Consider the following 26,413-nt stretch of genomic DNA (forward strand, 5'->3'; position numbering starts at 1 on the left):
TCTACTTCTGTTTCACTTGGACTATCTTCTTCCTCGGTGTCTTCTGAGTCTCTTTCCTCAAAAAATCCAATATATCGGCACATGGGGTTGGAGCACGACCCTCAGGTCATCCTCCTGTTGCTCACATATTAGACGGAATCCACACTTCTTTAAGCGTCCTCCCTCTACTCTGATGATAACTTCGAAATGGCTCCAATCGTTGACCAGAAGCTTGCCTACTTCCCCCAGCATATCGCGCTCAAGATACTTAAGCCACACGTGATCGGATTCCAATGCATACAAGTTTGTCATTTGATTAAACACTTTTTGGCCATTTATACGTATGAGGACATCACATAAAGCATTAAACCCTTTTCCTTCTTCCGGGCCAAGAACAACACAGAGTGCTAGTCCTAAGAACTTGTCATACAAGTCCTGGGGAACCTTGAAAGATATGGGAACCCCTTCAGAGTGGAGAAACCACTCTGGCAACTCTGTTCCATTTAGGAGAATGTTGACTGAACTCATCTTCCGGAGTCCCTGTCACACAGATAGTAGGGAAATGAAGCATTCGAAGCTAGTGCGAAAGAGAGAGACAGAGAGACAGAGAGACAGAGTCTGACCTCAAGTGATGGCCCATCAGCCATATTGACCCCCTCGTCGAATAATGCAGGATATGAAGTCAAGTCAACTTTAAGGTGGTGGGAGCAGAGACTCAACAAATATGGGAGTTTTTGCAGAGATTTGCAGCCAGTTGCTCTTAGGGTAGTCATATTTGGTGGAAGCTGAGGAATCTCTTGTAGTTGCTGGCAGTTCTCCACAAACAACGAATCTAAATTATCGTATGCGTTGATGCATGTTGGTAAATGAGTGAACTTGTTTCCTGAAAGACATAGGGACTGCAATTTGGGAAAACTAGAAGTACCCTCGAGGAAGTCTATTTCTGATAGATTGCAGGCCTTAAGTTCTAGACTGTATAGATTTGGGAATCCTAAATGGCCATCAGGGTCAATTGAATCATCCAAGTTCTTTGGAAACATGACGAAATTCGAGCAACATTCAATGCTCATAGACTCGAGATTGTGCAACTTATAAGCGCTTGATGGAAGCCATGCGAGGTTTTCGCAATTTTCTACACGTATCACCTTCAAAGAGACAAGATTTTCAATTAATGCAGGGAATTCTTTAATAGACGTCCTTTTCAGTTCAAGTTTTTCTAGATGTTCCATCTTTCCTAGAATATCGGGGAACTTCTCGAGTTTAGAGCAATCAGAGAAATCAAGGGTTTGAAGAGATTTTGTCCTGAGTTTGGGAAAGATACTAAGATTTTGTCCTCAATCACCTAGCCTTGGCCCAGGCCCAAGCGATGGGCCACCTTCTCGTCTCACCTCTCATCCATGCACTCTCGGCCTTTGATGACGAGCCGATTGCTTGCCGGATCATCGACCCGATCGTCCTTCCGTCGGATTCCGGGGTCGGATCGGCATTGGCTGGTGAGTTCGCGGCTAGGGCTTCGGGATCGCTATGTTCTCGCGCTATGGGGTGGAGTCGATGCCAGGTTTATGTGGTAAGCGCGACTTGGCGAATTTGATGTCATTACTATTCGGGTTCTTTTGGCTTGTGATGAGAAAACGACGGAAAGGGATATTGATTGTCCAACTCGGTTCTAATTCACAAAATTTTGGTTTGTTCTTTTCTCGTGAGACCATTCACTTGTTGTCCTGCTCGCATCTCTCTCCTCTCCGTTTCCTCTGTGTTTGTGTGTGAACGCTTGCATGGCGTAAGTGTTTGAAATTTCGATTCCTTCTGTCCGCGATGAACTCATTTTACTCCTTTTCCGAAAGATAAGGTGGTTTCAATTAAGGAGTTGTGCATTGGGCAATAGAATTTCACATAAAAAATTTGTCCGTACATGTTCTTTAATTTGAAGTTGAGATAATCTAGTAGCTGTTTAAGTTGAAGCTTGTGATCTGATGCAGTGCTTCAATTAAAGTCTTATGAATCTGACATGGGCCTTGAAACTTTGCATGCTGACCGGCCAAATTGTATGCCTAGTAGTTATGCTATCTGCTTTCGCGTCTTGATGCTTGTCCTTCCTGCCTGAAATTAGGGAATGGTTTGACCTTGGCTTTGCATGTGCCCGTCTTTTAAAGGAAACCGAGTCCATATGACTTTGTTGATGTTGTGATTTTAGGTACTAACAATCCAATTTGTGTTACTCCAAATTGCTGTCTGACATGATGTCTTTGGTGTTTATTCTATCTATTCCTTGGCGCAATGCGGTCTGGTGCTTTGATCTGTCTTTCTTGGGCGCTGAATACGATAATTGCTTTCTTACTGTTCTAGTATCTTCATGGAAGAATGTGGTGCTGCCATACACACTTCGCTCAACAGTGTGGTCTTTTTATATTCCAATTAGTGCAGATCCTGCAAGCATTAGAGCACTGTTACACAGATGGGTCTCTCTCTCTCTCTGCTCCTCCAAGGTCCATTTCCTCTGTTTCAAGCCTATATGCAAGAATGGTTTTTGCTTCTTTGTTCTACTGCCTAGTCATAAATGTTATTGCTGACATTGATGGCTCACTTTTCTTTTGTCACACTAGAATTTCTTTTTTCCTGAATTTTATAAGCTTTTTTGTCCATGCTTTTGCTGGATCTATAGTTTTCCCTTTCTTGCCATCAAGCGTGTTTATGCAAATATTTATGCCTGTTCTAATGCATTCTAGGAATTAGCTTAACAAAAGACCAGTGGTCAGCTTTGAGGTGTGGTCTCCCTACAATAGAGGAAGCTATTAAAAAAAGATGCTCGTGTAAAAAATGCTGAACAAAGATGGATAAATGACGGAATACATTTGCGGTCGCAACATATTGAGTTCTCTGTCGGATGATCTCTTCTGCAAGTACCCACAGAAAAGTCACAGTGCAAAAGATCTGGGGGAACAGCTGAGGTTAGTTTATCTTTATGAAGAATTTGGGACTAAGAGATTGCAAGTCAAAAGGTATATTGAATTTGAGATGGTTGATGGTAAATCAGTCATTGAGCAAGTCCAAGTTGAACAGCATGGCGGATTCAATTGTGGCTGCGGGAATTTCCGTAGATGAGAATTTCCATGTCGGTGGGAGATTGATTGTCCCCCAACAATGTAACATTTCCTTTGACAACTCGTTTCTGTAAATGTATACCGAAGAAGGATCCGTTCATCCACTTGATGTGCGTTGTGTGACAAATCTGAATCTGTGGAGCACATTATTCTCATGTGTGATTGAAGTAGAGCTGTCTCGTTTAGTTATTGTATTGAGAGTCATTGCAAATTGTGAATTGAGCCTTCTCTGAATTCATTTAAGAGTGTTTATGATATATATTCCCTGATGCCAAATGTCTCCTTGGTGTGGTATTAATTTAAAGTGCATTATCTGTTTGATTGTGCTTGAAAACAGGGAGTGATTGATGCATCCGGTGTAATCAGGCTCATATTATCTAACCTAAATTCCCCACTGTTTATGTACAATAAGTCACCAACTAATTTCACATTCCTAACTCTTATTTAAATTAACCACCAAAGTTTGTTCTTTTAAATCACTAACTTTTCTTAGAAAAGTGCTCTTATTATTTATCAAATTTATTGCTTGACCCTTTAAAAAAAATTTTAAAAAAAGACCCGACCCCAGCCGAACCGAACCGACCCGTTTGTTTTGTTTAATTCATTTTCGGTTCGGGTTAGTGTAGGGGCGGGCAACAACACCCCTACCCTTCCCTACCCATTGACACCCCTCACCACTATCACCGGAAAGTATGCGGTGATAGAGCCCTCCCTCTCCCCTTCTTGCCACTGATATGCAGTAAGATCTGGACCGGTGGTCAACCTATTCTACTCCTCCTGGTCTGAATCGGGAACAGAAATTTTAATCCTGGTAACTTTGTCGTTCAAGCGATATGAAGCCATCAAAGTGTGGAGTACTTCTTAGTAGGGAGCAACTTAAAACAGTTTCTAAAACTTGAGAATTAACGCGGACATGTTTCGATACTTCACTGCGAAAACTATGTAACGTGTCCGATTGATATTAACTGGGAGGGAATGGGGCTTTGTTATAATGCTGCTTCATTTTTTCTCTTTCCCTTGTGGCTACCCTCTCGACGTGAAGCTAGAGAGAGCTAACGGATTGTTAGGCGGGTGCAAATAGTGCACTCGGGAGGTGGCACTCACATTTCGCGAGGACTCTTCTCAGCCCTATGGACAACAACTTAGAATTTTCATTTATAATTTGATTGAATGAGACTAGAATTGCACTAATCTTTTACTAGACTAGTTAGGAGCCTAAGTAAGCGTTAGAGCTCACTTTACCTCAGCTATCCAGAGCATTGGATACATGGACTTGGTTACATTTCATTAAACCGACGCCCGTAAATTAGTACCTTTTTCCTTTTAGTAAACGCTAAATTCATGCAACCTTTTCCGATATTTTTATTAAACATGCAAATCCATATGGCCAGCAATAAGTGTGTGCAAACTGTTAAAATATGTCTTGAACGAAACCCGACTCGAGATTCTTGCAATATATATTGCAAGAATGTCCAGATTATTAAAGAAAAGAACGAAAGTCCAACATCGATATCTGACTCATATTTTCTAGCATATTTGAATATGTCACGTTGAACTTGGGATCTTTCCTTCAAGTCTGACTTTGGGTCAGAAACGATAAAAGGAAATAAATTCTTGTTAGTCGGTCCAAGAGATATCGGAAAGGAAACTTAAAGATATCAAATCTTCACTTGGATTCGGAAAGGGGCTTCACATGGACTTGTATATGTATATTCTCATGGGTTGTTGATTTGCCCAGATGCGAAGTTGATATACAGAATAAACTCATACGTGAGTTTTGGGGTTTCACTCAACTGCATGAAGAGATGTTGAAGCGCGGTTTCGTCTTCGAGTGCTTGGGAGAGTTGTCTCTGTGGATTTTGTTCGTGATATTACATCAAAGGTTCAAGTGCCGAAGCTGACTAAGTTCTTGTGTGTTTGAGTGACTCGAGTGTAGTTTGTAATCTCCAAATATTGCTTGATCAGCAGTGCAATTGTTGTCATTTTCCCCGTGGACGTAGGTCTCTATGACCAAACTATATACATCCGGTGTTCGATTTATTTTTCTTGTTTCGTACATAGTTGAAGCAAATGTGCAAAAACCTTATCCATATTGGACAATATTAATATAATTCCTTGTTGTTGCGCTTGAGGACAGATCCCTGTTTCGTGCAACATTAAATACGATCGCTATTTCCATGTACCGTGCGGTTTATCCATCTAAATCAAGCCTCGAATGAGTCCTTCGAGGCAAAAAATTTAGTTGTCGACATCCCCCTATAAATTTTGTTAATGGCACACAAAAACGGGTGAGCAACGATTCTGATTGAAGAAGCCGCCGGTTATGACACAAGACTTTGTACCCACCCGATGCAATCCGAATAGCAACAAGTGAGACATTAAGTCATCTTCCCCGCATAGACCTTTTGATCTTTGAGACAATTAGATTAATACTACCCGAAGAGCGGTAACAGAGGCCTATCTGATAAATTTCACAGAGCAACTTGGAAGACCCATGGCCATTCAACAAGAATCCACATCATTTTGGATTAACGCACTCTGCATCACAAATCAAAAGGAAGGAGAGGAGAAGGAAAAGTTACTCAACCATGTCGGTAACATGATGAGAAACCTGTTTTCGAAAGTGGTTCCGAATTTCAATTGACGGTGCAGACATTTGAAAATTTCTAGTAGAGATGGAAAATGGGGAAAAGCAAACGGCATTGAAATCGAAATCACCACGAGCGCTTCTTCTAGAATCACTTCCTCAGCAAGTCGTGACCAACTCGAAAGGAATGTTTGGCAAGCCAACACACATAATAGGTCGGTGCGAGTGGATCCCATACTCTCGCCATAGTTAAGACAATCTTCTCTTCTTTGTCAAAGTCGATCTGCTGCTTTCCTCTGCATCTGCTTCGCTTGGACTATATTCATCCACGGTGTCTATTGAGTGGCCTCCGTCTGAGTCTATTCCTTTGGAAAGCCAATTTGTTTCAATCGGCTGATGGTGTTGGAGCACAACCCTGCGATCATCCTCCTGTTTCTCGCATATTAGACGGAATCCACACTTTTTAACGCTTCCTCCCCAATGTCCGACGCAAACTTGGAATTGGCTCCATTCATCTCGCAGAAGCTCCTGTATTCTTGGCAGGTGATCGCGTGGGAAATATTTAAGCCACGCATAATTAGACGATTCCCCATAGGTAAAGGTTTGCTTAATCACCTCTTCGCCATTAACAAACATTTGGATGTCACGTAAAACTATGTGACGTAAACGCATGGACCCATCTTTTCCTTCCTCCCGGCTTAGAACAATACAGAGTGCTAGTCCTAAAAACTTGTCATACAAGTACTTGGGAACCGAGAAACACATGGAACCATCTTCACTGTGCATAAACCATTCTGGAATCTCTCCTCCAGTTAGGTACATTGTGACACTACTCTTCTTCGGGAGGCCCTATCATATCAAGCATTTAAAGTTAGTGAGAGAGAGAGAGAGAGAGAGAGAGAGAGAGAGAGAGAGAGTCTGACCTCGAGTAATGATAAATCGACCATCTCGACCCCCTTGGGGAATAATTCACCACATGAAATCGGTTCGACGTAAAGGTGGTTGGACGAGAGTTTCGACAAATCTGGGCGTTTTTGTAGGGATTTGCAATCGTTTGCTGATAGGTCACTAATAGTTGATGGAAGTCGAGGAATCTCTTGTAGTTGCTTGTTTTGTGAAAGACATAGGTCCCGCAATTTGGGAAAACTGGAAGAGCTCTCAAGGAAGTCTACTTCTGATAGATTGCGACCACCGAGGTCTAGCGTCTCTAGATTTGGAAATCCTAAATGGCCATCGGGGTCGGTTGAATCCTCCAAGTTCTTTGGGAACATGATGAAATTCGAGCAGCCCATAAGACTTAGATCCTTGAGCTTGTGCAACTTATAAATACTCGACGGAAGCCTCGCAAGGTTTTTGCATTGGCATAAAAACATCCACTTCACAGAGACAAGATTTTCAATTGATGTCGGGAGTTCTCTAATAGCCGTCGATTGCGGATTAAGTCCTTCTAGATGTTCCATCTTTCCAAGAATATCTGGGAACTCCTCAAGTTTAGAGCAACCCTCGAGACTAAAGGTTTGAAGAGATTTTGTCTTGAGTTTGTTTGGTAAGATTCTAAGATTAGAGCACCTCTTTAGCGACAAAAAATTTAACTTGCCAAGATACCCGACGGATTGGTGAACCTCCACCAAGCTTTTGCACCCATCAAGATTCAAGCTCTCCGGATTTGGAACCGATGATAGGTCCGGTACACTAGCCAGGGACTCACATCCACCGAAATTTATGGACGTCAAATTTTTAGAATTTCGCAAAAACATACCAGTGTAGTCATTAAGTCTGCATGTAGTTATAGATATAAAATGGAAAGCCAATCATCACAAGAGCTTACCATAATTTTGCATCCAACTTGTTTGAAACGATTTTTCCGCAAATCAAGTCTAACAAGTTTTGGACAAGAGCCAAAATCCAGATTCGGGGCATTGGCCCATTCAAGGCATCTTAGTTCGTAAGGGAGATGTATAGGGTCATGTGAAGAGATACGAACTACAAGCAAAATGAGCATTCTCAACCTTTTCATGTTCGTAAAAGCAAGAGGGCTAATAATTATCTCTTCGGTTCTAAGCGAGTCCAATACTATGGCCTTTACTTCATTTGTTTCCTATCCATAAGAAAGCAAATTGAGTGGTCACAAAAAACTTCCATAACCGTTCAAATTAGAGTAAAACAAAAACCGAGTCGTAGAACAGTGGCATAAGTAAAATTTACCGTTTCATCTCTTAGAATGTCCGAAACATCTTCGAAAAGCCATAATCTGCTGCGCTTCCGTGGATCATCGGGGCATTCCTGAATAACAATATCCTTACCCATCAACCGAATTAAATCATGCATTTGCGTGTGCCCATTCTCATTTTTTATCAAGGACCGCTTGATGAGAACATCTATTCCTATAGTTGATTCAAAACCACGGTTGTCAAGGACTTCCTTGATGTATTCTATTCTTTTCCCCTTAAAGAAGCAAGCAATATCGAGGAAAATCTTCTTTGCATCGTGGTTCAATCCATTGACACTTATCTTGAGAACTCCATTGATGTCCTGGTGGGGACTTTTGGCAAACTCGCGCAGTGCACTTTCCCATGCAGGTTCCTATCTTCCACATAAGAATGAGCCAAACACTTCGAGGGCTAACGGAAGGCCTTTCGCGTAATGCACTGCTCTATCTATGAGATCCCTTCTTATCTCAACTTTCTTGCTATTTTTGAAGGCATACTGACCAAAAAGGTCCTGTGCTTCATCATCATATAAAGTTTTAACTTCATAAACACAATTTATGCCATGAGAAGTCAGCAAATGTTTGTCTCTTGATGTAACAATGATTCTACTTCCTTTGCCAAACCAACGGCCTTCTCCGGCTAACGCATTCGGTTGATCCAACTTGTCCACATCATCAAGAACCGGAAGAACCTTCTTGCAACAAAGTCTTTCCTGTATCAAAGGAATTCCTCCGTCCACACTATATACCGTCCAGTTTCCACGAGGAAAGATCTGTGATAGAAGTTTTTGTTGCAAAGAAACTAGACCATTGCTTTTGTTCGAAGTTTCTCTTACTTGCTCCAAAAAACAGGTACCCTGAAAATCTTTCTCAATATAATAATTATATAGGGCTTTAGCAATTGTGGTCTTCCCTATGCCTCCAGGTCCCCATAGACCTACCATGCGAACACCATCATCGGCTGTCTCATTTTTCGACAATGATATCACTTGCCGAACTCGGGAATCTATTCCGACCGGATGCTTAGCCACGGATAAGGGTGTACGCTCTAGATGAATTGATATTTCCTTTGCGATGCATTGTACGAACTTAGATTCATCTCCGATAAGCACTCAAAAGAAAAACAAGTTTTAGCATGTCAAAGCAATGGCAGGAATTCGACCTCTAACGTCATAAGGAAAATATTACAAGAGGATAAGCTAATAATGAGATGAAAAGAAATGCCACATTTGGGTGAACCTGCGCCAAGATCTGTACAAGGAAAATTACGAAGACAATGATAACTCTAGTACCATGAACCACACTTCCTTGTCTAAGACAAAATTTCTCATTATCTGCGACAGCAAGAATCGAATTCGAAGAATCTGCTAGCCTGAAGTTTTGGTTATTCGATTTTTGTGTCTACTGTCAAGTGTGTCTCCGCTTCGTGTCTTCAATCAAGAGACCGGTTTGGCAATATCCGTGTCTTTTCTATTCTCGGGCAATTAAGTTAATTATAGCATCTGTAATTAGTTTCTAAAATCAACATTTATGTGCAAATAGGTTTGTGAAAAGTTTGGAACCCGGAGGATTAGTTGGACAGTACAAGGCTTTCGGGGCGGGATTAGAGGTGCCTGGACTCTAGACCAGGCCAGATTGCCAATCACTGGCCCGTAATGGCTACTGGCCTCGTACCCAGCCAGATAAGGCCGGAGACGACAAAAAAAAAAAAAACGAAATAAAAAGAAGGCATGAGAATGAGACCAGTTAAAAGGAATATATTGAGTTCATCAAAAGGAAAAAAACATGCTTACCCCTTATGGAATTCCCACCCAGACAAGCTACCAGCATCGAAGAGAGCCTTCTTCCATCTCTTCACTTTCTCCGAACCCTTCCCAAACTTGGACTCATGCGTAGCCATGGCTTTTCTATAACTCTTTCTTGGTGTTCTCACTTCTCTGGGTTCCACTTTGTAAAACAGGGGAAAGACCTTAAGGTCTCTTTGCTCCTTGCACTCCATAATTTTGGCTAACTCTTCCAAGCACCATGGCGAGGAAGCGTAGTTCTCGGTGAAAATGATAACCGCGATGCGCGATTCCTCAATCGCTTTCATAAGCGCCGGTGATATTTGCTCTCCTTTCCTGAGCTCCTCGTTGTCCATGAAAGTATGTATTCCTCTTTGATCGAGACCCGCATAGAGATGACTGAGAATGCCGTCACGGACATCCGTGCCTCTGAAGCTCAGGAACACATGGTAATACCTTTTCAGATTTGAAGAAGAAGAAGAAGAAGCCACCGAAAGCGCTGATGGTTGATGTGCTTGCTTCCGCGGGATGTTTCCCATCTGAACGAATGGTTTCCCGACTCCAGCTCTCATGTACGTATTTGTTTGTTCTTGGACTTAAAGACTTTCTGGAATCACGTGGGCCATTTGGTGGATGCCAGCTCACGCCCCTTTTGCTTTAATTACTTTTTGGCCCTTTTGCTGTTTCTCTCTTTAGCGGGTGAAATTGGATTTTTCCTGGAAATTTCGGTATAGCTGGAATGGTGGTGATTTCGTTGGGATGAGTTTTGTTGCGATGCGAATACCAAGTATCTGTGGCGCCCTAATAGTCAAAACATTGCTAAAAAGGTAAAGACCGACGATAACATTTTCTCGATAAGTTTAGGACTAAAAGGAAATATTTCTCTGACAGTACCATTTGAGACTACACAATATCAACCGTAAATCCACACATCGTAATTATATGTTTGGGATAAAGCACTCATTGATTGAAAAATCGTGTGGTCAGAAATAAGCGATGGTGCTGTCGGACGGTTAGGGAAGCTGCTCACGCGACTAAATTGATACAATTAAAAAGTTTAGAACTAAATTGGTACCAATACTATTTATGACTTTTCTAACGCTTTCTGAATATCTATAGCGCCTAATATTTATAAAATTGCAAAAAAAAAAAAAGACCAACGATAGCATCTTCTAGATACTATAGTGTGTTTGTTGGATAAAAACAAGTGTTGATCCTTTCGTTATTGGTAAAATTATTACCTCAGTAAACCAATTCCTATAATTTCCGCAACTTCATATTTCATTTCGTGTCGCGCAATGTCAATGGCCAAATTAAGGACCCCAGCAGCCCCGACCCCCTCACACAAGAAGAACATTCCATATGATTTCTAATGGCTCATAATCAACACTAAAATTATATGGAGTTTTTCTAGCAGTTACTCGCTCATGGATTACTGCTCCCCATTGGTCAAATGCTGCATTCATCTATTAAAAATTATCCACCTCAGTGCTGGACAATCAAAGTTGATCGAAAGGACTGAATTAATACGAATCCAATAAATTCAAAATTGAATTAGCATAATTTCAATAAATTTAAGATTTTTTTTTTCAGATAATTTTTCTTTCATTTATCGTCCTTGGATTCTTTATCGATCACGTGCTGTTTGTACGCGTATGTGGAATTTGCGTTCCTTCTTTTATCATTTCGCACCCAGCGGACTCCCAACTTTTCCCAAAAACCTAATGAACATCCGTGGGCCCACTCCTCCGTTATTTGTGCCCCTCTTCCACTTCTGTCAATTGCGTGGTGGCTTCGCATCCCTCGTCCAGGAAAGAGCAGACCCTAAAACGCGTGAAGGACGAGGCGGGCCCCCCTAGAAGCAAATGAACTAAGAGGGGACTTTGACTCGTTCATGCACCCATGGCCGGTTAAATGAAAGAGGTTAATTATGCCCATACAAAATTTGACACGTGTACAGTAGGACCCACTTTTCAGAATTTTTTTAAACGCATTGTGGTCCGTTACTCTCTCCCCATTTCTCCGTTAGGGAGGGCCCACTTTTCAGAAAATTTAAATGCTCCCTTATCTTTTCCGTTCTCTCTCTCTTCCTTCACTCTCTCTCTCTCTCTCCTCACGCTCTTCCTTCTTCCTCCTTCAACCCCTCTCCATTTTTGCTTTCCTCTAAACTGAGTTTTATTAACTCAACCTTTTGCTTCCGGTTCTGAGTTCGAGTTCACAGATACGCTCTCTGCATCCGACCTTGTTTGAATCCAGGCATTATGAAGCATCCCAAAACACAAGCAGAGAATGAAATCGAAGAACTTAGAACTGATTCTATTCACCAAAAATAGATCCCATCGTACGATGAACAAAAAATTTCACAAATTCACTTTTTTGAAACAGAAAACCCAGAATAAGTTACAACTGCATCACCAACTACACATGAAGACCCTCCTAAAACCATGCCCATGGTGGTCACTGTCTTCCGCCGAGCGTGCTCCATGTATGTCACGGCATCGCGGATCACGTTTTCGAGGAAGTTCTTCAGTAACCCGCGCCTCCCTGTAGATAAGCGGGCTGATTCGCTTCACTTTCCCATGACTGGCCATCAGGGTACATCCGTGGGTCCATTCCTCCATCATTTGGGGGCCTCTTCCACTTTTATGTGGGGGCTACCGACAATTGCAGAGCAGCAGGTGGCTCGCGAAAGCAAGACGTTGAAGGATTTAACTCATCAAATAAAAAAATGCTAAACGATTCGATTGATCTCATCTATATTTTAAGAGCTCGATTTTTCAATGATTAACATTGTCAATAATTGCTTCTCCGAGGACGAAACGACCCGGTCCGACGAGGGACGGAAAGCTCTGAACGGTGGAGCGACATCGAGCGTGCTTGCGGAGTGGCGAGCCGGATCACTCGCGAAATAGGAGGAGAGTAAGTCCCGAAATTTCGTACGTGAAATTGGAATTAATTCGGAAAATGTGCCTATTGATGTAATGGCATCCTTTGGCATTGTAACTTCGGTTACATAAGTAAATTACCAAAAGAATGATAACTAAGCATCTTCCTTGAAAATGATTTTCATAAAAACTAAAAAGATATTTTCTCTTATCATGAAATTTTCAGTCTTTGAACTTTTACTTTAATCACCAAAAATCCTAAACTATATCCATCATGTCACGTTTATCCTAAACTATTTTTGTGACGTGAAAAGCCTCGAGCTTGTATACGCATGACACATTCACCCCGAATTTTTTTCTCGCAACACTAAAAACCTCAAACTTATACCCATGTGACACATTTAACCTCATTTTATTTTCTTATGACACCAAAAATCCCAAACGTGTAGGCATGTGATACATTGACCCAAAATTTTAAGATAAATATATGAGTTTAGAGTTTTTTGTCTTAATAAAAAAATTTAGAGTAAATATGTCGCCGGGCACCATTTGGAGGAGGGAAAGCAATGCTCCAGGCGGGTTTCCTCGCGGGTACTGTTCACCCGTCGGATTTCTTTTGATTCCGACCAGCTCCGGTGGCCGTTGGGGCTGATTTTTGGAGGGCGAGCCGATCTTCATCTCCTCTATCATCCCTCCAAATTTGGTGAACTTTCGTGGAGTAACCAGGTCTGTAGAGCCCCCGCAACTTGTGGCTGGTTCTGGTGCTGTTCCTTTCCGGATAGCTTGCTGGTCGTGTGCGATTTCCAGCCACTCCGGTGGTCATTGGGGCTGATTTTTGGAGACAGAGTTCCTCTTCCTCTCCTCTACACACCCCCAAAATTTGGTGACCAGACGTGGAGTATTGTTGCCTGTATTGCCTCTGCAAGCTTCGATTTTTCTGCTGTGCCTGCTACAGTTTGCTTCGGTGCCTCAGGTGGTTTCTGGCTTTTCTAGCCGGCGCCTTCTGCTCATCTTTCACCTTGAAGGTCGTATATCTTTCCCCTACATCCCCTATGAACGATTCGTCTGGTCATTGAGGGATTACATCGGTGGAGTAGATCTACATAATTGCTGCAAAATCCCCTACATCCCCTATCAATTGTCTCTGCTTGCTGCCATGTGAAGTAGTGTTTATATCATTCCTCACTATATGATGTGGCTGTGCTGTACCTGCTGGTAGTAAGTCATGGCTGTTATTTCTGCTGATATGCATTCTTTGGGAAGTGATCCGATTATTCCCCACACTGACGCACCTGAACATTTATCCTTGGAAGAAAACATACCCTCCATATTCCCTGAACACCAACCGCAGCCAAACCTTGTAGTGATTCAGGCCAATGAGGCTATCACCAATAAGGGTAAAGCTGCTATTGTAGCTTCTGATGTTGATAACGCCTCTGATGTGGGAGAAGAGGTTCTTCGGCCTTCGCGCTTGCGTGATCCCAGGAGAAGTCGTAGTAGAGGTAGATCCTGCAATAGAGGGAGGACCTCCAATAGCCTTTCCAGGCCCCCTATCCAGAAGGATGCTGGTACCTCTCGGGCTGCAGGGGACTTAGTCACTCAGAATCCTAAGCCTCCTCGCCTCAACACCAGTAGAAGCAAGAGCCGACTCAAGGTCACGCCTTCCGCAAATCAAAGGCTTAGGTCGTGGGCTAATGTAGCCAAGGTTGTCAACACGGGTTACAAACTCAAACATTTACCGCCGGTAGAGGTGGATGGGGAGATGATCGTAGACATTCCTCCAGAGGTTGAGGAGGAACAACATCCAATGTGGAAAAGCTGCATTGTTGGGTATTATTTGGGCAAAAAGATACATTTTAAAGCCACTGAAGAAGCTGTCAAGAAAGCCTGGGGTACATAGCTTGTTGATGTGCGCCTTCATGAGGATGGATTCTATTTTTTTCACATCCCTGATGATTCGTTTAGAAGAAACGTGCTGGAAAGAGGCCCCATCTCTATCTTCAACAGTACAATGGTGCTGCAACAATGGCACGCGGATATAAAACTCACTAAAGATATTCACCAAACCTTTCCTATCTGGGTAAAATTGCGCAGCATACCATTCTCCCTGTGGTCTCCTTCTGGTCTAGGCTATATTGCGAGTGCTGTAGGGAAGGCGCTATATGTTGATGAACAGACAGACACTATGAGGAGAATCTCCTATGCCCGTGTTTGTGTGGAAATTAAAGCTGGTCACCCTCTCCCTGAGATTGTCAAAGTGAGGTGGAAAGGTGAACTCCTCAGCGTTGGGGTGGAATATGAATGGAGACCGCTTTCTTGCGACACATGCGGCAATTTTGGACACAAAGTTGGTGCCTCTGGCTTCCCATGTGCACAACTTTCTCAGCCTTTCGCTCTAAAGCCTGGGGTCACCTCTGTAAACCCCCAGCTCGATAGCGGTTGGAAACAGGTGAAAGGGCGAAACAGACGTCCACCTTCTTCAACCTCTGAACAGCATGCTGAACCCTCTAGCACTAATATCCAACCAGATATAGACACACCCACCTTGCCACTTCACCTTACGGGAACCTCTGAAAAGGACTTGCCGCCTCATTCTAGTGGTGCTGTTGTGGTCGAGCCACTGGTGCTGTCTGCTCCTCAACAGAATCCCATCCCTGCTGTGATCAAACCCTCGGCTCCTCAACCTTCTAACCCCGCCCCTCCCATTGAAGATTCTGTTCCCCTGAACCAGGGATCCTCCAGTGTAGCTGCTGTGCCACTAGACACCCCCTTGGTTAATCCCAACCACAGTCCTCCTGCTGGCATGGACTCACCCCCACTGATTCAGTGTTCCCCTTCTGCAGCAGGTTTACCTAGGGAGACCTCCTCCTTCAACCTACAGCAGTGTTTCACCTCACCTACCCTACAAAATGCAGTGAAAGCTCAATCTCCATGGGCTGCTGATCACACTGATACATCTACTGCTCAACCCTCTGCTATGGATGCTGCTTGGGCATTGCTCTCCCAGACTAACCATCCGGCCACTTTGAAGTTCCTTCAAGCCGTTGTGGCAGCATCTTCTCAGTCACAGAGTAACCTGGTGAAGGTACTAATCGATAGTGACTCAACAACCCCTCCTATGACTGCCTTGCACTCCTCTCGGCCCGGGACTCCCCAGACCATCTTGCCTGCTAGTGCCCTAGTTACGGAACAGAACCTCTGCATACCAGCCTCTTCTTCTCGAACCACCTCAGCTTACTCCTCTAGCTCAGACAAAGAGGAGGGTTCTGAGAACATCATTGCTAGTGATATTGAGGAGGACTTTCCTGTTATATCCCCACCACACACTAGATCTCGTTCGACGGTCATTGGTCTTCCAAAAACTCACCAAGTTACCTCAATGGCCGAAGCATTGGATGAGGTCCTTCCGCCGGACCTACATTGTAACGATACCACTCGCGGTGGAGATGTTATCCCAACTTCTTCGAAAGCTAACTCCCGGAAGCCTAAGAAGAAGGCCAGCAAAAAGAGATGACTTCAGACTGCTGCTGCCATGGAACGGGAGGTCCTCCATTCCAGTTGCCTGCACAGATGCTGTTCCTTCCTGGCGGGACCAGCTTTGATTTTGGCTAGGCGTTAGTCATACTAGTCTGGCCGTTTGTTTGGCCTTTTTAGTACCTTGTTGACCTCTCTATTACTAGCCCTCGTCTTGGGTGGTTTTTACGACCGGTTCATCGTTGAACTCTCCGTGTCACCCTGTGTGCCATTTTGAGTTCATGGATTTTGTGTCCGGTAATTTTTGTATCTAGCTTTTTGAAAGATCAATACATACTTACCTTACCAAAAAAAAAAAAAAGATTTTGGATAAATATGTTACGATGGGCATAATTTAGGATTTTTGATGTATTTTTCCTTAATATGAAGCATGAATAAATGGTTAAAATTCTAAGAGCATCAAATTAAAAAAAAAATTGTATTTTTTTTTTTTTTTGCTTTTTAAGGATTTCAAAATAACATTTTTGTATTGGCAAGAAAATCATGAACAACTTTTTAAAAGTTACCTCGAATGGGCTTTCACTGCATTATTGAAAACTCATTGGACCATGCAGAATAAGTTGCTAATAATGACTTTAATGATGGAATCCCTTTGAAATGTTGTGTTGAACGATAGAATCAGTTTGAATTCAAGATTATCCAATCAAATCTTTATATTGAAATTCCATATCCGCTATGCAATTTATACAAATGTTAATATTTAACACAGTAATTCCAGCTAACAATTTATGGGCTTTTCAATTAAGTTTAATATTCTTCTGAAAATAATGTCCTTTTGGAAAGAAAGAATGCCGGGATGCACATTGAAAAGATCAAAAGGAGATCATTTGTAAAGACGATGCTCTTAGGAAGAGCTCCATCTTCATCCTTCTCAGATTTAGGTCTAGGATTTACTGTTCGGCCCAACCATCATGTGAAACCCATCAACATCTTTGCTTCCTGGGCCTCACCGCCGCCTCATTCCCCCATTTCACTCGACCAAATCCAAGCTCTTCTCTCCGTTGCCAGCAAACCGTCGAGACTTCCTTGTGCTCCACCACGGTGATTCGCCGTGTCTTCCGGCGAGAGAACTCGGGACACTTACCCTTCTTACGACCCCCTACTCGACGATAGAAGCAAACATTCTCGATTCCTGCATGGGACACATCTGATCTTCCTCCATCCGGCTCGAATTGTATTTACTTACGAGGAGGCGTTTCCAGTTCACAAATTATTGGCCCTTTTCAACATCTCTCCATGACTCTCCCCCGTATCACCTTCACCGTCGACAATGGATAGCCACCAAACGGCTTCTTCGCTATAAGGCACTTTATATCATGGGTTACATGGATGATTTCACCTCTGCAACTACTTAATCGACATCGGTGGTACTCTTGATATCCTGGCATTCCGGCATAAAACGACTGATGGCTCACTCTTCCATTGAGACTGAGTATCGGGCCGTTGCCATTGTCGCTGCTGAACTTTGCTTGGGTGCAGTTCATTCTCTGTTGATTGTCCAACTCAGTTCTGATTCACAAAATTTTGGTTTGTTCTTTTCTCGTGAGACCACTCACTTGTTTTCCTACTCGCATCTCTCTCCTCTCCGTTTCCTCTGTGTTTGTCTGTGAACACGTGGGCGGCGTAAGTGTTTGAAATTTTGATTCCTTCTGTCCGCGATGAACTCATTTTGCTCCTTTTCCGAAATAAGGTGGTTTCAATTAAGGAGTTGTGCATTGGGCAAAAGAATTTCACATAAAAATTGTCCGTACATGTTCTTTAATTTGAAGTTGAGATAATCTAGTAGCTGTTTAAGTTGAAGCTTGTGATCTGATGCAGTGCTTCAATTAAAGTCTTATGAATCTGACATGGGTCTTGAAACTTTGCATGCTGACTGGCCAAATTGTATGCCTAGTAGTTATGCTATCTGCTTTCGCGTCCTGATGCTTGTCCTTCCTGCCTGAAATTAGGGAATGGTTTGACCTTGGCTTTGCATGTGCCTGTCTTTTAAAGGAAACCGAGTCCATATGACTTTGTTGATGGTGTGATTTTAGGTACTAACAGTCCAATTCGTGTTACTCCAAATTGCTGTCTGACATGATGTCTTTGGTGTTTATTTATCTATTCATTGGTGCAATGCGGTCTGGTGTTTTGATCTATCTTTCTTGGGTGCTCTGAATACGATAATTGCTTTCTTACTGTTCTAGTATCTTCCTGGAAGAATGTGGTGCTGCCATACACACTTCGCTCGACAGTGTGGTCTTTTTATATTCCAATTAGTGCAGATCCTGCAAGCATTAGAGCACTATTACACGGATGGGTCTCTCTCTCTCTCTGCTCCTCCAACGTCCATTTCCTCTGTTTCAAGCCTATATGGAAGGATGACAAATCTGAGAACAATCTGAGAAGATTACTGTAACTTATCTTTAGGTGCAAGAACGGTTTTTGCTTCTTTGTTCTACTGCCTAGTCATAAATGTTAATGCTGACATTGATGGCTCGCTTTTCTTTTGTCACACTAGGATTTTTTTTTTCCTGAATTTTATAAGCATTTTTGTCCATGCTTTTGCTGGATCTGTAGTTTTCCCTTTCTTGCCATCAAGCGTGTTTATGCAAATATTTATGCCTGTTCTAATGCATTCTAGGAATTAGCTTAACAAAAGACCAGTGGTCAGCTTTGAGGTGTGGTCTCCCTACAATAGAGGAAGCTATTAAAAAAAGATGCTCGTGTAAAAAATGCTGAACAGAGATGGATGAATGACGGAATACATTTGCAGTCGCAACATATTGAGTTCTCTGTCAGATGATCTCTTCTGCAAGTACCCACAGAAAAGTCACAGTGCAAAAGATCTGGGGGAACGGCTGAGGCTAGTTTATCTTTATGAAGAATTTGGGACTAAGAGATTGTAAGTCAAAAGGTATATTGAATTTGAGATGGTTGATGGTAAATCAGTCATTGAGCAAGTCCAAGTTGAACAGCATGGCGGATTCAATTGTGGCTGCTGGAATTTCCGTAGATGAGAATTTCCATGTCGGTGGGAGATTGATTGTCCCCCAACAATGTAACATTTCCTTTGACAACTCTGTTCTGTAAATGTATACCAAAGAAGGATCCGTTCATCCACTTGATGTGCATTGTGTGACAAATCTAAATCTGTGGAGCACCTTATTCTCATGTGTGATTGAAGTAGAGCTGTCTCGTTTAGTTATTGTATTGAGTGTCATTGCAAATTGTGAATTGAGCCTTCTCTGAATTCATTTAAGAGTGTTTATGATATCTATTCCCCGATGCCAAACGTCTCCTTTGTGCGGTATTAATTTAAAGTGCAAGATCTGTTTGATCGTGCTTGAAAACAGGGAGTGATTGATGCATCCGGTGTAATCAAGCTCGTATTATCTAACCTAAATTCCCAACTGTTTATGTACAATAAGTCACCAACTAATTTCACATTCCTAACTCTTATTTGAATTAGCCACCAAAGTTTGTTCTTTTAAATCACTGACTTTCTTAGAAAAGTTCTCTTATTATTTATCAAATTTATTGCCTGACCCTTTAAAAAAAATTAAAAAAAAAAAGACCCGACCCCAACCAAAGCGAACCGACCCGTTTGTTTTGTTTAATTCATTTTCGGTTTGGGTTTGTGTCGGGGCGGGCAACAAACACCCCTACCCTTCCCTACCCATTGACACCCCTCACTACTATCACCGAAAAGTATGGGGTGATAGAGCCCTGCCTCTCCCCTTCTTGCCACTGATATGTAGTAAGATCTGGACCGGTGGTCAACGTATTCTCCTCCTCCTGGTCTGAATCGGGAACAGAAATTTTAATCCTGATAACTTTGTCGTTCAAGCGATATGAAGCCATGAAAGTGTGGAGTACTTCTTAGTAGGGAGCAACTTAAAACAGTTTCTAAAACTTGAGAATTAACGCGAACATGTTTCGATACTTCACTGCAAAAACTATGTAACGTGTCCGATTGATGTTAACTGGGAGGGAATGGGGCTTTGTTATAATGCTGCTTCATTTTTTTTCTTTCCCCTTGTGGCTACCCTCTCGACGTGAAACTAAAGAGAGCTAACGGATTGTTAGGCGGGTGCAAATAGTGCACTCGGGAGGTGGCATTCACATTTCGCGAGGACTCTTCCCAGCCCTATGGATAACAACTTAGAATTTTCATTTATAATTTGATTGAATGAGACTAGAATTGCACTAATCTTTTACTAGGTCAGTTAGGAGCCTAAGTAAGCATTAGAGCTCACTTTACCTCAGCTATCCAGAGCATTGGATACATGGACTTGGTTACATTTCATTAAACTAACGCCCGTAAATTAGTACCTTTTTTCTTTTAGTAAACGCTAAGTTCATGCAATCTTTTCCCATATTTATTACTAAACATGCAAATCCATGTGGTCAAGAATAAGTGTGTGCAAATTGTTAAAATATGTCTTGAACGAAACCCGACTCGAGATATATATTGCAAGAATGTCCAGATTATTAAAGAAAAGAACGAAAGTCCAACATCGATATCTGACTCATATTTTCTAGCATATTTGAATATTCCATGTTGAACTTGGGATCTTTCCTTCAAGTCTGACTTTGGGTCAAAAACGATAAAAGGAAATAAATTCTTGTTAGTCGGTCCAAGAGATATCAAAAAGGAAATTGAAAGATATCAAATCTTCACTTGGATTCGGAAAGGGGCTTCACATGGACTTGTATATATATTTTCATGGGTTGTTGATTTGCAAAGATGCGAAGTTGAGATATAGAATAAACTCATTCGTGAGTTTTGGGGTTTCACTCAACTGCATGAAGAGATATTGAAGCGCTGTCTCGTCTTCGAGTGCTTGGGAGGGTTATCTCTGTGGATTTTGTTCGTGATATTACATCAAAGGTTCAAGTGTTGAAACCGATTAAATTCTTGTGTGTTTGAGTGACTCGAGTATGGTTTGTAATATCTAAGTATCGCTTGATCTATAATAGAATTCGTTCTCGCTCTCCCCGTGGATATATGTCTCTACGACCGAACTACGTACATCGGGTGTTCGATCGGGTGTTCAATTTATTTTTCTTATTCTGTACATAGTTGAAGCAAATGTGCAAAAACCTAATCCATATTGGACAACATTAATATAATGCCTTGTTGTTACGCTCAAGGACAGATCCTTGTTTCGCACAATCTTAAATACAATCCCTATTTCCGTGAATCGTACGATTTATCCATCTAAATCAAGCCCTCGAATGAGTCCTTCGGGGCAAAAAATTTAGTTGTCGACATCCCCCTATAAATTTTGTTAATGTCACAAAAACCGGTGAGCAACTTGCTGCAAGCTCAAAACATTACAGTTCAAAGAAGCCACCAGTGATGTAGATAGCAACAGCAGAGACATTAGGTCATCTTCCCCGCATAGACCTTTTGATCTTTGAGACAATTAGATTAATACTACCCTAAGGATATAGATTATATTAGATTCAGCAAAACTTACTTTCTCAAAATTTTAGAGTATGAAGCATCGGCATCATAAATTTCACAGAGCAACTTGGAAGACCATGGCCATTCAACAAGAATGCACGTAATTTTGGATTAACGCACTCTGCATCACAAGTCAAAAGGAAGGAGAGGAGAAGGAAAAGTTACTCAACCATGTCGGTAGCATGATGAGAAACCTGTTTTCGAAAGTGATTCTGAATTTCAATTGAAGGTGCAGGCATTTGGAAATATCTAGTTTGAGACGGAAAAAGTGGAAAAGCAAAAGGCATTGGAATCGAAATCACCAAGTTCGCTTCTTCTAGAATCACTTCCTCAGCAAGTTGTGACCGATTCGAAAGGAATGTTTGGCAAGCCAACACACATAATAGGTTGGTGCGAGTGGATCTCATAGTCTCGCCATAGTTAAGACAATCTTCTCTTCTTTGTCAAAGTTGATCCGCTTTCCTCTGCATCCGCTTCGGTTGAACTACATTCATCCATGGTGTCTATTGAGTGGCCTTCGTCTGGGTCTGTTTCCTCGGGAATCCAATTTGTTTCAATCGGGTGATGGTGTTGGAGCACAACCCCGCGATCATCCTCCTGTTTCTCGCATATTAGACGGAATCCACACTTTTTAACGCTTCCTCCCTTATTTCTGACGCAAACTTGGAATTGGCTCCATTCATCTCGCAGAAGATTCTCTATTCTTCGCAGCCGACCGCGTGGGAAATATTGAAGCCACACATGATCGGATTCCAGTGGAGCAAAGTGATATCTATCCTCAAAGCCATGCGGTTTCCCAAAGACACACGTTTCCACAGTCACCTTTTCGCCATTAACAAACAGTTGGATCTCAAATGCCGCACCGACCTCCGGTCCTGGAGCAAAACAGAGTGCTAGTCCTAAAAACTTGTCATACAAGTCCTTGGGAACCCAGAAACGCATGGACCCACCTTTACCGTGCAGAAAACATTCTGGAATCTCTCCTCCAGTTAGGAACATTTTGAGACTACTCTTCTTCGGGAGGCCCTATCATATCAAGCATTTATAGTTAGTGAGAGAGAGAGAGAGAGAGAGAGAGAGAGAGAGAGAGAGAGAGAGAGAGAGAGAGAGAGAGAGAGAGAGAGAGAGAGAGAGAGAGAGAGAGAGAGAGTCCGACCTCGAGTAATGATACATCAGCCATCTTGACCCCCTTGCGGAATAATTCACCACATGAAGACAGGTCGACCTCAAGGAAGTCGGACGAGAGACTCGACAAATCTGGGAGTTTTTGTAGGGATTTGCAACCATCTGCTCTTAGGACATGCATAGTTGATGGAAGCTGAGGAATCTCTTGTAGGTGCTGGCATTCCCCCACATCCAACCAATCTAAAGCAAGGTATTTTTTTATGGATGTTGGTAGATGAGTAAACTTGTTTTTTGGAAGTTCTAGGGTATGCAATTTGGGAAAACCGGAAGAGCTCTCAAGGAAGTCTACTTCTGATAGATTGCAGCCATCGAGTCCTAGTATCTCTAGATTTGGAAATCCTAAATGGCCATCGTGGTCGGTTGAATCCTCCAAGTTCTTTGGGAACGTGACCAAATTCGAGCAGCCTCCAAGCCATAAACACTCGAGATTCGGCAACTTATAAATACTCGACGGAAGCCTCGCAAGGTTTTTGCAATTGCCTAACTTCATCCACTTCACAGAGACAAGATTTTCAATTGATGTCGGGAGTTCTCTAATAGCCGTCCCTTGCGCTTGAAGATTTTCTAGATGTTCCATCTTTCCTAGAATATCGGGGAACTCCTCAAGTTTAGAGCAACCAGAGAGACTAAAGGTTTGAAGAGATTTTGTCTTGAGTTTGTTGGGAAAGATTCTAAGATTAGAGCACCTCTTTAGCAACAAAAATTTTAACTTGTCAAGATACCCGACGGATTGGTGAACCTCCACCAAGCTTTTGCACCCGTTAAGATTCAAGCTCTCCAGATTTGGAACCGATGATAGGTCCGGAACACTAGCCAGGGACTCACATCCACCGAAATTCATGGACGTCAAATTTTTAGAATTCTGCAAAAACATACCAGTGTAGTCATTAAGTTTCGCATGTAGTTATAGATATAAATGGGAAAGCCAATCATCACAAGGGCTTACCATAATTTTGCCTCCTAATTGTTTGATATGACTTCGCGGGACATCAATTACAACAAGTTTCTTTGGACCACAGCCAAATTCTAGATCCGGTGCATTGGGCCATTTAAGCCATCTTAGCTCGTTAGGGAGACGAACAGGACCTTGTGAAGAGATATGCACTCTGGACAAAATAACCATTCTCAACCTTTTCAAGTTTGCAAAAGCACGAGGACTAATAGTTATCTCCTTTTTTTCGGGTGAGTCCAATACTATGGCCTTTACTGCTCTCGTTCCCTATTCATATAGGAGGAAATGCGGTGGTCACGTAAAATTTCAATGAGATTGACATTGATTGTTCAAATCAGAGTAATCCAAAATGTGTGATATAGCAAACTTTACATAAACAAAATTTACCGTGTCTTCACATAGAATTTCCACGACATCTTCAAAAATCCATAATCTACTGCGTTTCCCAGGATCATCGGGGCATTCTTGATTAACAATATCCTTACCCATCAACTGAATTAAATCATGCATTTGCGGGGTCCCATGCTTATTTGTTATCAAGGACCGCTCAATGAGAACTTCTATTCCTATAGTTGATTCAAAACCGCAGCCGTCAAGGACTTCCTTGATGTATTCTATACCTTTCCCCTTAAAGAAGCAAGCAATATCGAGGAAAATCTCCTTCGTATTGTGGTCCAATCCATCAAAGCTTATCTTGAGAACTTGATTGATTGTCTGGTCGGGACTTTTGGAGAGGTTGTGCAGTGCACTTTCCCATGCAGGTTCCTCTCTTCCACATAAGAATGAGCCGAACACTCGGAGGGCTAACGGAAGACCTTTCGCATAATGCACTGCTCTATCTATGAGATCCCTTCTTATCTCAACTTTCTTGCTATTTTTGAAGGCATACCGACCAAAAAGGTCCTGTGCGTCATCATCATATAAAGTTTTAACTTCATAAACACAATTTATGCCATGAGAAGTCAACACATGTTTATCTCTTGATGTAACAATAATTCTACTTCCTTTGCCAAACCAACGGCCTTCTCCAGCTAACGCATTCGGTTGATCCAACTGGTCCACATCATCAAGAACCAGAAGAACCTTCTTGCAACAAAGTCTTTCCCGTATCAAAGGAATTCCTCCGTCCACAATATCTACCATCCAGTTTCCACGAGGAAAGATCTGTGATAGAAGTTTTTGTTGCAAAGAAACTAGACCATTGCTTTTGTTCGAAGTTTCTCTTACTTGCTCCAAAAAACAGGTACCCTGAAAATCTTTCTCAATATAATTATATAGGGCTTTAGCAATTGTGGTCTTCCCTATGCCTCCAGGTCCCCATAGACCTACCATGCGAACATCATCATCACCCGTCTCATTTTCTGACAATGATATCACTTGCTGGACTTGGGAATCTATTCCGACCGGATACGGAGCGACTTGTAAGGGTGCACGCTGGAGATGAATTGATAGTTCCTCTACGATGCGTTGTATGAGCTCCGCTTCACCTCCGATAAGCACTCAAAAGAAAGAGAAATATGTTTTAGCATGTCAAAGCCATGGCAGGACATCAACCTCTAACGTCATAACGACAATATTACAAGAGGATAAGCTAATAATGAGATGAAAAGAAATGCCACATTTGGGTGAACCTGCGCCCAGATCTGTAAAAGGAAAATTGCGAAGAGCCTGCGCCTCAAGACAATGATAACTCGAGTACTATGAACCACACTTTTTATCTAAGACAAAATTTTCCATTATCTACGACAGCGAGATAGCAAGAATCGAATTCAAAGAATCTGTTGGCTTGAGTTTTGGTTATTCGATTTTTGTGTCTACTGCCAAGTGTGTCTCCTCTTCGCGTCTTCAATCAAGAGACTGGTTTGGCAATATCCGTGTCTTTTCTATTCTCGGGCAATTAAGTTAATTATAGCATCTGTAATTAGTTTCTAAAATCAACATTTAGGGGCATGAAAGATGTTGATGTCTCGAATTTTTGGCAAGAGCAAATAAGTGCAAATAGGTTTGTGAAAAGTTTGGAACCCGGAGGATCAGTTGGACATTACAATTACAATGCTTTCGTGACGGGATTAGAGGTGCCTGGTCTCTAGACCATGCCAGATTGCCAACCACTGACCTGTAATGGCTACTGGCCTTGTACCCAGCCAGACAAGGCCGGAGACGATAAAAAAAAAATGAAATAAAAAGAAGGCATGAGAATGAGACCAGTTAAAAGGGATATATTGAGTTCATCAAAAGGAAAAAACATGCTTACCCCTTATGGAATTCCCACCCAGACAAGCTACCAGCATCGAGGAGAGCCTTCTTCCATCTCTTCACTTTCCCCGAATCCTTGCCAGACTTGGACTCATGCGTAGCCATGGCTTTTCTATAACTCTTTCTTGGTGTTCTCACTTCTCTGGGTTCCACTTTGTAAAACACGGGAAAGACCTCAAGGTCTCTTTGCTCCTTGCACTCCATAATTTTGGCTAACTCTTCCAAGCACCATGGTGAGGAAGCGTAGTTCTTGGTGAAAACGATAACCGCGATGCGCGATTCCTCAATCGCTTTCATAAGAACCGGGGATATTTGCTCTCCTTTCCTGAGCTCCCTGTTGTCCATGAAAGTGTGTATTCCGCTTTGATCGAGACCCGCACAGAGATGACCGAGAAAGGTGTCACGGACATCCATGCCTCTGAAGCTCAGGAACACATGGTAATACCTTTTCAGATTTGAAGAAGAAGAAGAAGAAGAAGAAGAAGCCAT

General features: G+C 42.2%; 2 protein-coding genes and 2 long non-coding RNA genes across 4 annotated transcripts; 1 reads left to right on the forward strand and 3 right to left on the reverse strand.

Moving 5' to 3' along the window:
- Positions 1 to 57: 57 nt before the first annotated feature.
- On the reverse strand, positions 58 to 26,413 carry LOC125314671 (TMV resistance protein N-like). The gene is made up of 5 exons (XM_048277528.1): positions 25,954 to 26,413; positions 24,056 to 25,167; positions 23,642 to 23,935; positions 22,688 to 23,578; positions 58 to 519 (listed from the first exon to the last, which is right to left on the reverse strand). The coding sequence occupies exons 1-5, from the start codon at positions 26,411 to 26,413 to the stop codon at positions 58 to 60; spliced, it is 3,219 nt and encodes a 1,072-aa protein (XP_048133485.1).
- On the forward strand, positions 4,916 to 8,361 carry LOC125314535. The gene is made up of 3 exons (XR_007197996.1): positions 4,916 to 4,926; positions 7,443 to 7,449; positions 8,230 to 8,361. It is a non-coding gene; the product is annotated as an uncharacterized LOC125314535 (long non-coding RNA).
- Positions 9,589 to 10,186, reverse strand: LOC115734096 (TMV resistance protein N-like). The gene has a single exon (XM_030664681.2). The coding sequence runs from the start codon at positions 10,014 to 10,016 to the stop codon at positions 9,666 to 9,668; it is 351 nt and encodes a 116-aa protein (XP_030520541.2). The 5' UTR covers positions 10,017 to 10,186; the 3' UTR covers positions 9,589 to 9,665.
- On the reverse strand, positions 18,006 to 21,968 carry LOC125314527. The gene is made up of 3 exons (XR_007197988.1): positions 21,834 to 21,968; positions 19,963 to 19,967; positions 18,006 to 18,018 (listed from the first exon to the last, which is right to left on the reverse strand). It is a non-coding gene; the product is annotated as an uncharacterized LOC125314527 (long non-coding RNA).

The sequence above is a fragment of the Rhodamnia argentea genome, chromosome 4 (assembly GCF_020921035.1).
Source record: "Rhodamnia argentea isolate NSW1041297 chromosome 4, ASM2092103v1, whole genome shotgun sequence".
Lineage (NCBI taxonomy): Eukaryota > Viridiplantae > Streptophyta > Magnoliopsida > Myrtales > Myrtaceae > Rhodamnia > Rhodamnia argentea.

Coding starts and splice junctions, on each gene's coding strand:
- LOC115734096 (XM_030664681.2), bottom strand. CDS start 10,016: ATGGACAACGAGGAGCTCAGGAAAGGAGAGCAAATATCACCGGCGCTT.
- LOC125314671 (XM_048277528.1), bottom strand. CDS start 26,413: ATGGCTTCTTCTTCTTCTTCTTCTTCTTCTTCAAATCTGAAAAGGTAT. Junction 23,936..24,055: donor AAATTCTATGTGAAGACACG/GTAAATTTTGTT, acceptor CTATATGAATAG/GGAACGAGAGCAGTAAAGGC. Junction 23,579..23,641: donor TAAGCCCTTGTGATGATTGG/CTTTCCCATTTA, acceptor ATGTTTTTGCAG/AATTCTAAAAATTTGACGTC.